At 38.5% G+C, this 10,621-nt stretch overlaps 1 protein-coding gene across 1 annotated transcript; it reads right to left on the bottom strand.

Annotated features, from left to right (window-relative positions):
- Nucleotides 1-1,414: 1,414 nt before the first annotated feature.
- On the bottom strand, nucleotides 1,415-9,563 carry pstpip1a (proline-serine-threonine phosphatase interacting protein 1a). The gene is made up of 15 exons (XM_030766039.1): nucleotides 9,531-9,563; nucleotides 7,993-8,093; nucleotides 7,812-7,886; nucleotides 7,504-7,538; nucleotides 7,272-7,378; nucleotides 6,833-6,895; nucleotides 5,859-5,963; nucleotides 5,278-5,323; nucleotides 4,603-4,682; nucleotides 4,169-4,267; nucleotides 3,594-3,690; nucleotides 3,289-3,376; nucleotides 2,780-2,868; nucleotides 1,668-1,780; nucleotides 1,415-1,546 (listed from the first exon to the last, which is right to left on the bottom strand). Exons 1-15 carry the CDS (start codon nucleotides 9,561-9,563, stop codon nucleotides 1,415-1,417), a joined length of 1,263 nt encoding a protein of 420 aa, XP_030621899.1.
- Nucleotides 9,564-10,621: the final 1,058 nt, after the last annotated feature.

Here is a 10,621-nt window from a genome sequence, read left to right on the forward strand (position 1 = left end):
TACTAGGCCAATGTAAAGGCAGGCTTGTGTCTGGATTCCTTTATCACTCCAACACCAAGGCTCTTGTGACAGTGTAGGGCTTAGCTGACTGCCATTAATAGATGGCTGTAATTTACACACCCCGGTGGATATCAGCGCACAGCGCTGCTGTGGTCTCATTCTGTGGATGTACATAGTAAAGGCTACACTGTAATGTAAAGGGTTTTATTTTCTAGGCCAAGTCAGGTTCTAGAATGACCAGTGTCATGTGTGAGTGGGAAATCCGAGACCTCTTAGCTCATTGGATCAGGCTCTGTGATCAGCTGATTAAAGAAACGGCATGCCTGGGCTCCCAGTGCCTTGTTAACGCGAGTGTTTGAGTGTGCTTTTCATTTTATGTGCTCAATGCAATGTGACGGACTTGAATTGCTATTCTCAAATGCGACTGCTTTTTAAAATTTTTTTTTTTTTTTTTTTTTTTTTTAGTGTGTCTGTCCTCCAGGAGGAGTGTGGCAATCTGACAGTGATGTGTTAACAGTACAATCTGTAAGAATGACCTGTTGTTCATTCAGCAGTTCAAATGCTAATGCATACCCACTGAATTTTAAAGAGTGTAATTATACTCAACTTTTAATGTAAGATTAAAGAGGTCGCATCCTAGCTGTGATAACAATGAGAAAGAAATGCTGATGCAAAAATAGCACTGTCTTTGATATTTAAATTTCATCCTTTGATAATGAAAAATTGAACAGCCAGTTCCAGAACTGCAAAAAAGTAACTGACGATTAAAAAGACTGAGGATATCATTCTAGTTAAATGACTACCAGCTGACTGAAAAATGGAGTTACCATAGAGACTACATACAGTGAAATTTCTGCATGATAGAGAAGGGAAAAAATATATTTTTATATGAATGTATAGCTATACTGTTTATCAGAAAGTGTTTATTTTTCAGTATTCAAACAAAAGCCAAAAACAATGTCTTGGTGCATATCCAGTGACAATGTACAAGAGTAATTCTTTTACATTCTCCATTAGCTAGAGAAAGCATTTAATTGTTCTACAGATGGAAGTAGCTATCGGTTAAATTGTGAGCTAGGGTCGGAGTCATTTCATGAGTCATGTCATTGCAATATAAATTTATTGAGTTTCACACCGATATCTTACTATATTTTAAGACTGATCTGTAGTGCCTGAGGTGTAGTCTGATGTGTACATAGGTGCCAGCATTTTTCTCCTCATAACAATAAATAAGAGCAGTTTTCTTTGAATAAATTAAGAGAAAAATGAGTGCAACAAATCAGCAATCACCTACTTAAATACGACGGACCGCCTAAGTCTCCACGTAAGGAGGGGACTGTTTAATATACACGTGAATGCGACTGAAAGGGGTTTGTCAGAAGTGCCACAGACAGCGGGTGAGTCATGTCTGGGCTCACACTTTGGCCAGATAGGATCCGGGCACCAGTCCACACTGTCCGTTTCTCTCCACAGTCCACCAGCCGTCTCCACCCTGCTCCATCACCAGCACCACCTCCCCTGTGCTTATGGAGAGCTCATCAGTACCCTGCCATAGATGGAAGATACCAGCAGAGAAACAGATTAACTTTGAAAAGTGATTCTTTTCTCATATATTTCCCAGTACGAGCTCAAAGTGTGAAGCACAAGGGTTGTTTTGGAGGACTGACCTGAGCGACGTAGTCATACAGAGCTTGGTAGGCTGCTTCTGGATTGGCGGCATTGCTTGAGGCCCCCTGCTGGAACCCAGGAATGGAGGCATATACTCCGTCTGATGTCTCCACTGAGGGTTAAATATAAAACCACAAGTCAGGGCAGATATAGACCAGTTAGGTACATAAACCAGACACACAAGGCTTTTGCAAGGCATTTTCTAATGCTGCAGTACAACACTAAGAAATAAAATGGGGAAGAACATGTGGTATTGTATGTAGGACGCCATACTGAAGGCCACAGTACCCCCTGGTGGCAGGAGAAGTGTGAGAGACATAGCTGCATTAGTGAGTGTGCTGACTTTGCTTGCTTGGAGTCTTACTGGTTTTCATATCTACCATTTACTGTGGTCTCTGATTAAAAAAAAATCAGCCTTTAATTACGAGACGAATCAAAAGCTAGCAGTACTCTGATCTCCAAGCCTTGGAATTTAGGAAAGCTGATGTGGACTTTAAACCCCAGAATTAGTTTATCATTCAGTGTAATTCATTCTGTGTGGCTGAATCCCTTGTAAAACATACTGTCACTGTTTAGTGTTGTTATGCAGTATCCAGTATTCTCATACCCTGAATTCAGCACATGAGAAAATCCCAAATGTCTTGCTGCTTGCGCTAAAAATAAGAGTGGATGGCATGGATATAAACAGTCATTTCTTTCCCCAAGTCCTTATGCTTTGACTGTTTCCATAGTAACAGTACAGATGGCATTGGTGGACTACTCCATGCAATCTCACATATTTAACTGTGCACATAGTACAGTAGTTAGAATTTGCCAAAGGGGGCGCTATGCAGCTAGATACTGTAAGTACACACTATGATGTATCATAAAAGAATTCCAAGAAGATGAAGAAGAAAAAAAGACAAAATAAAAAACAAAGAATGTGGCATCATAACAACAGCAGCAAAAATCAATATTACCAATCATTATCATTATCATCACAGTAAGCATAATGGGCTGTTGTGGCAGTAAGGTTCTTCACTAGTCTCATTTAAATTGAAAAATGACAGAACTTTTGTCTTTTGTATGTATCCTTGTATGAGGATGAAAAATCTAAAAGCCATCCACTGACCAGAAGAAGGGGGGTGTGTGGAATGTGACCCCTCATTAGCATTGCTTTTGGAGCTGCCTGTACTGTTCCCTTGCAAAAGATTTGAAAACCTAAAAATAGAATGGCAGTCCAGTTAGACAAGGATATGTATACATACACCACATGGTAACTGACACTGAAACATCTAGCCTACAAGTAACAAAGGTGGAAAAATGCATGGAATTCGTCACTCAAGTATTAGTTACAAAACATAATGTACCTGCATAGCTTATGTGACAAAGCACTCTTCAATTTTTTTTCCTTTAATGTAAAAGTTTTGCTCCTTAATTACTTGGGTAATTAAAGGAGGTATGGTGCAGCATTGATTTACAATTAAGATTGGTTTCAAAATTACTTGTGTCAGAATGCATCTCTCCAAAGCGCCAATCGAGTTAACATATCACATAACATATTTTGTATGTTTCTCTATAGGGGTAATGTGTTTGCTATGAACAATGATCATTCTGTGGTCATGTGACCGACACACTGACCTCTTCATTACCCCTCCTCCGAACCGGGCCGTACCATTGCTGTCTGCGGAAGTGTCTCTCTCATAGTAATTCTCAAACACAATGGGAGCTAGGGAGACAGGACAAGAATTTAACACAAGCAAATAAGGCATCCAATGCTTCCCTGCATGGATCGCATACTGCAAACACAAGCTAACAACAGTTCACGTGACAAGATAAGTGAACAGTCTAATTTGTCTTAATTTGGGCAATACAGGCAGAAAAAAGAATTCATAACTGTATATTGATTATAATGCTCTTATCAGTCAAATGTGTTCTGTTCTGACCTGCAGGACTTCTGCCTGTTGTTTTCACCTCAATGAAGCTGTTGATGTCTGCCGTGATGTCACATGCTTCTAAAACCACTCGTACCTCCTCGTAGCACTGGAAAAAGAGGGGAAAAAATGAACAAACAGACAAGAAACATTATGGTTAGAACCAAGGCCTTCACACAAACATCACTATCTTTTTTCCCCGAATAATGTCTGCGTGGTCTGTGCAACATTAGTGCTTACCACTATGCATGTCACAGGAACACAGAATAATATGTACGCTTCCAGCCATGTTCTGGCTTCCCCTATGTTTCCCCACACTTTGTGTGAAGGCCTTTACTCATTTTAAGGCTGTATGGAATGAAAAATTTGCGTTGCAAAGAACCAAGATTTACCAGAATAACAAGAACCTTGATCACAAGCAAAGTCGCTGCGGCAGAACAAGCTACAAGAGGCGTGTGTCGGTTTATTATACTATATGGACCTTAAAAATGGACTCGCCGCAAACGCTATGTAGAGAAATGTTTCATTGTCTATATACACTGTTACAAACCATGTGATCACAAAAAAGCATGTCCAACTCCACTGACCTCGTCATCTTTGACGCACTGCTCTGAGAACTGGTTACAATGGACCCACATCGCATTTCTCAAAATGTTGATTCTGTCTCCTTCCTGCTGTTGAAAAACCTGAAAAATCGAGTTTTAGTCAATGAGAATGCACATAACACAGCAGACTTAATAACAACAACAACAACAACAACAATAATAATAATAGTAATAATGATACATGTCAGATATGTCTGTGTCTGTGTGACTATTTATATAGTTCCGAAGTCATGGTTCTTGAGGCTTGTCTTAGGTTTTTGTGAGGTGCCTTAGGGTTTTTACACTGGTGTCTGGTTAAAGTGGTTAATGGTAACCACAGAGGGCTAAAAATAGAGAGAGTTCCCTGTTGAGTGTTAAAAGTTTTGTGAGTGAGTGAGATGCCTAAAGGCAGCATGTCTGTCTCCTCCCCACGCTACCTCACACGTGCTCTCGTGTGTGCTCTCCCATTCAAGCCGAATCTTGTCCAGCTGCTCAATGTTTGACATGTACTGTTTCTCTGCATGGTTGACAAGCACATAATGGGGAGGAAGAGAGAGAGAGAGAGAGAGAGAGAGAGAGAGAGAGAGAACACATATGAAGTGACAGATAGTGCATTTAAGAAACAGTTCCTTTTTAAATAAAGAAGTGAGTCAATTAAGTAGTATTACTACTATCTGATATCTCTGTGAATGAGCCTATCCTTTGTGGTTGCTCTTTCCAGATGTTCAAAAAGTTCCCTGATCCGTGGTACAGAATTGGGGAAACGATTTCAAGTTCCATTGTTATATTTCACATTAAGAAAGGAACCGACTTCCCTAAAATTGAATCGTTTGGTTCTTTGGTAAACCAATGCTTCACATGCAAAAACCGCAGCAAACCAACTAACCATCCAACTAGCATAAAGCACAGACTGTAGGGGAAAAAAGTCCAACAATAACAGCATTTATAACATCTTTAATACTGCATGAGCAGTTCCACTCTTCTCCCGAGAAAATGAAGAGTAATGATAAATAATAAGGGCATTGCCAATCTGTATCAGGTGAATCAACATTAGGTATGGGACTAATGGACAGAATGAGAGGGGGTCCAGGGGAAGTGCCATGGTTTCTTACCAGCCTCTCCAGCAGCTTCTCTGCATTGCTTAGCTTTGTTCTGTACCTGAGAAACATTTGAGAGAGATTTTCATATCTCAAAGGTTTAGGTGTACAGCTTTTCCAAGTCTACTTTTAACGTATACGAAACATTTTAATGCACAAACTGCAAAAACAATGTCTCGTTTCACCCAAAGTTGCATTATTTGGTTTGGGTCAGGCTAAAAAATTTTGTGGACCAGGCCAAAAATTTGGGTTCACTAAAGCTGTTTTTAAAAAGACCTTAGCGTTAGACCTCTTGATGTTGACAGAGTTCTTCTTCACAAAGGAAATGCGATGTTAGCCTTATGTTATGACACAAATTTGAAGTTCCCGTTATTGGTCATACCCATTGCTATAGTGCCCTGTGTTACAAAATTTTCATGAAATCCCCCACAGTCAATTCCCAAATACCAACTTAGGGAAAATATAGGGATATATATATATATTTTTGCCACCATTCACAGAACTGGAGTGGAGACTGATTTAACAAACTGCAGGAAATGTCAGACCTGGCTTTTGGACCACACCAGGTTGAACTAACAGTACTTGCAGCCCCCTACCTTCTCAGTCTGTTTGGGTGTTGCAGTGGGGGCACTGTTTATTCTCTCAGCAGCCTGCTCAGCTTCATCTGCCTCCTTACATTTCTGCTCGTAAGACTTCTTAGACTGCAAGGCACAGAGTAAAGAAGGCTTTAACAGTGGGATCATTTTCTGAAACTCATGACATCCCCAAAAAAACCTATGCCTTGACTTCTGAGAAGTAAAATGATCAGAAAAAAAAATGTTTTGTTTACAGAGAACTGCTCAGATATGAGGAACAGAGAAAAGTGACATTGAAAGAGTGGAGTGTGAATGCGTGTGTATGTGTGTGTATAAATAACACACAAAAAATCTAGACTTCCTGAACAGAAGCCTCTGATGATTCAAAGTGTCAAGCTCTCACTTGCAACTGCAAGTTGGATGCCGCATAGAAGTTAACACTTTGTCTCCTTATTCATCAGAGTGAAACCTGAGATGTACAGGCGACCCTTGTTTCCTTCTTATTTCTTCTTTGTAGCTTTCATGCCTGATTGTTTCTTAACTCCTACTACCATTTTTTTCATAGTTGCAAACATTAGTAAGATGTCTTTTTTTTTTTGGCTTGAAATGTAACTAAAGAACACACCCATATTGCTTGTGTGCACGGAATTGTTGTATCTCGTGGCTGTTTTTGATCTCTTCACTGATGAAAAAGTATTAGTATTAAGTATTCTACATCATTTGCCTTTACCTTTACTTGAACATCTTACATTTTTGACACATCAGTTCACACAGAAACCCAGTCACATAATTATTACACAGGGCTTTAGAATACAGAAGTTCATATTCAGTTGACGTTAACAGGGATCCAAGTGCATACAACTGCATGTAACAAATAGTTGTTTTTATATTTAAATTGGTTGGTTTGACTTTTAATCAGAAGTTAGATTCTGTAGTTGACAAGACCACAGAACCCTAGAGTTTAAAAAAGACCACTGTTGTGTTTATCCTCTTACCTCCATTGTTTTCTTGTACAGTGAAACCTTGACCTTTTGCACTTTCTCCATGATTCCCTCAAACTGAAAAAGTGAGGTAAACAGGGTATGAAGTTAACACAGATAGCATAACAAAGCTGCCTTTACAACACGGAAACATATGTTTGCAGCGACTGTTATGAAAAAAACTTTTTGCTTTCTCACTAAACATGATATCAACACATATGTGTTAGAGGAGAGGGCTCTGGCCACATGTCAAGGTGAAACAGACCAGAGAGACGCTCAGTAAGCATTTATATGAGCTATTTTAAGCCTTTGAGGTGCATGAAGTGGAAACAGTCAAAGGTTACCACATGAACCTATAAGAGTCTCAACGCTAAGTTTCTGAGGTGGGAGAACTGGTAAAACAGTGTTTCCTTATGTGGGCTGCAGCATTGTAAGATATCTGAGTTTAGAAGACCTTTTTTCTCTGTTCTTTCTGTCGTTCCCGGAATTGCTCCATCCTTTTCACCTCCTCCTTTAATATCCCAGAGAATTGAATGTGTAGGTTTCCTACATTCTCAATTTCTTGAAGGAAAACAACAACAACAACAACAAAATATTTACTTTGTTTTAGTGCAGCGCTGGTTTAATTACAGAGAGCACTGGTTTAATTACAAAGATCAAATTATCATAATTTCCATTCTACTTACGTGCTTTTAGTTGGTCAAACGATGCTCTTAAAGTGCTGTGAAAAAACAGACAAACAAACATTATGCAATATGAAAGTCACGTGGTTGTAGAGACACCAAGCTCCAAAGGCTGCTGGCAGTTCTTCAACAACTGTGTCTTAAAACACTTGAAAACTTGTCAAATAAAGGGTGGAGCATGTGAGAAAACAGTTATATTGGTGTAAGATAACTCTTTCTTCTTCTTTCTCAATGACTGTCCCTCTTTTAAGAGACAAGAGCTGTTTCCACTATGAAAAGTGACTCATAATTTAAGAAATGCAGCCACTTACCCAGTCTCACTCTGGCCCCCTGATTTGCGTGCGATGGTTACCAGTTCTTTACCATACCGCTCTTCAGCCATCGCCCTGTGTCAAGCACAGGTCAATTAATGAGTCAACCACATACAACTGGGCGACTTTAACTGGAAAAATTGCTCAGAATTCTTATGAAATGGGTTTAGAGTCATATCACCTCATTTTCAAGAGGTCCTCCATGTCTTTGCACATCCTCCGCCCATCGCATAGCCTCTGTATAAGCACCTCATAGCCCAGGTTACTGGTGAATTCTGTGCTCTGTGACCAACAACAGAAACATTAACTCAATAACGATCTTTGACCTCTTTGAGGTAATTTCAGTCTGTCCAGATCTATAAAACACAAATCGGGACTTTCCCCTTAATTTGTAAAAGGGTAAGTTATGTACTACTTACACCCCCACTGTCCAACAAAATGTAAATTTAAAACGCTAATGATTTTTTTTTCCAAATACTGCGTATGAAAGGGAACAGTGTGTATGTTCATGTTTTTCTTTTGCATTTTCACAAATCTATTTCAGCAGCTGTGTAATATGTGTTAGACATGTATTAGAGAGTATTCTAGCCATCAGGAATACACTTAAACCTGGATTAAGATAGCCAGTAATGATTCTTGCTGTTTAGTGAAACTCTTAAAGTTCATTGGCAAAGTAGATGAGAAGATTACAACTAGGAAAAAACAGCTGAAAACTTTGCAGACTTTGCCATCAGTTGGTATAGTGTGATAAGAAATACATACACACCTTCAAGTGTAGTGACAAAGTTCTTATCATTTTTAACTATTTTGTTGGCAGCTCTACAAAATTATGTGAAGAAATCCATTATATGGAATGCATTTGGAAAGGAGTCTGCATATTACCTTAAAAATAGTTTGTCCTATTAGCGAGATGTTAATGGACTTAAACATTTTTTTTTTGCGTGCTAGTGGCTATAAAAATGTTAAGATTTATGTCTTAGAAATGACCACAAGCAAAACATATCAAAACAGTTCCCAAATAGACAACCACTCTCAAAATACGAACAGTTCACATGCAAAGGCTGAAATAGGATTAGGGTGCATGGCCTTGGATGCAAATCAACCCAGAAGCTTTCAGGTGCTTTGTAGATAGCTGCTTTGACAATGCCACTCAGCCGTTAGATCAAAGCCAAAAACAGCAGGGCGAAGTTATACTTTACAGGAAGTCCACAGAAGGCTACAGAGGTTCCTCTGACAACGCTGAAACTCTTTTTATACCACGAGTTATGTATTTGTTAAAAAAAGAAAGGAAAAAAAAAACGCTGCTAGAATCATCTGAAACATAACATCTAGTTCTATCTTTGAACTTGTGTTCTCAGACTAACTGGTTAACAATACTCTGGCTTATTAGACAAAAAACATGTATAAAAAAAAAGATACACTCAAATTATCTGACAGAAAAGTTTCAATACTGAAAACTGGAAGAGATTAGTAATTCAAAAAAGGATTGAAGTAGTGATTAGTTCCCCCATCTGGGGTCAGAAAATGTTACATTGTAACTGAAGCTTAAAGCTTTGCCAACACTACATTTACATGAAAAATAACACAGTGCTTTCAGCGTATGAGTTTATGGAGACTATTTTGTTACTGCAGCATTTGACAACAAAACATTTTTCACAAATGTTGTGTCTTTCCTGTCTATATCTAATCTGGTATGGTTAGACTATCCAGTGTACTCACCCAAAAAGCATCTTTGAACTGTAATGCTGTCATTGTGATCAATGTCTGGAAATCAATGTCTCCTTGTTTAATGAGTAGACGGTATCATTTACAAAAGAAAAAAAGAGTCAAGATGCTTATCCTGGGGCTGAGTGGTGTGGTCGGAGTAAAACACAATGAAATGTTGCACACAGGAAATCTTCAGCTGTATTGCACTAAAACTGTGTTGCCCAGGTTTGACTCAAACAAGGAAGCACCATATGATGATGTCATAAACCACAGACAGGCCTGCCTGAAAGATAACAGTTTTTGCCTATGATTGTCATTTGAATGCTCGATGAAGACACATGAAATGGCATTTGCTAAAAGATAGTGAAAGGGACAATCAGGTGAACCCAAATCTCATTTTGATTGTAGGAACAATAACCAGTTTTAAACACCAGGAACTGAAATGCAATTTTTGTAGTTACTGCATATTGCAAGTCACAGCAAGTTTTGGGTTTTTGTATGAGGTACATCATCTGCCAGTAAAGGTTCCACCCAGGTAGTTATGCACTGATTTGAATACTGAATGTCCGTGGATCCAAGGTTACAATGTAAAAATATGGTTACCTATCTTTTTATGCAAAATAAAATAAATAAATGGATAAATAAATAAATAAATAAATAAATAAAAATTGTCTTTATGTACAGACATTAATTCAAAAAGAGTTTATTACACAATTACATTTTCAGTAGATTCCAATAATGAGAAAAAGATAGTGTCTAGACCATAAAAGTGCTTTAAAGATAATGTAATTTTACAGAGTTAAATTATTAAGAAGGGAACTAGGGACTATGAGCGCGAATATGGACTATGAAAAAATCCAACGACACTCAAATGACTATTAAAGTTGAAGTACAATTAGGAAAAAAACAACAACTAAGGATTATAATTCATCATGTAACACGTGGATCTGTCTTCCATAGTCCGTTACTTCACTGTTCATAAAAATGTCCTGGTTTTTCAGGATCTCAGCCTCAGAGAGCTTCTCATCACCATCCTGGTCCATCTCTTTGATCAGATAAATTGCCTGCGCAACACAACAAGACCAAGCAAGTCTATTAGCTGT

Source organism: Chanos chanos, chromosome 2 (assembly GCF_902362185.1).
Source record: "Chanos chanos chromosome 2, fChaCha1.1, whole genome shotgun sequence".
NCBI lineage: Eukaryota > Metazoa > Chordata > Actinopteri > Gonorynchiformes > Chanidae > Chanos > Chanos chanos.

Bases quoted from the DNA above. Each gene is read 5' to 3' on its own strand.
- pstpip1a (XM_030766039.1), bottom strand. From the start codon at position 9,563: ATGACAGCATTACAGTTCAAAGATGCTTTTTGG. The intron at 1,781-2,779 runs GTCAGTGGATGG...TTTAACCCTCAG, and splicing joins CACACACCCCCCTTCTTCTG to TGGAGACATCAGACGGAGTA. The intron at 1,547-1,667 runs GTCAGTCCTCCA...CATCTATGGCAG, and splicing joins TGTATGACTACGTCGCTCAG to GGTACTGATGAGCTCTCCAT.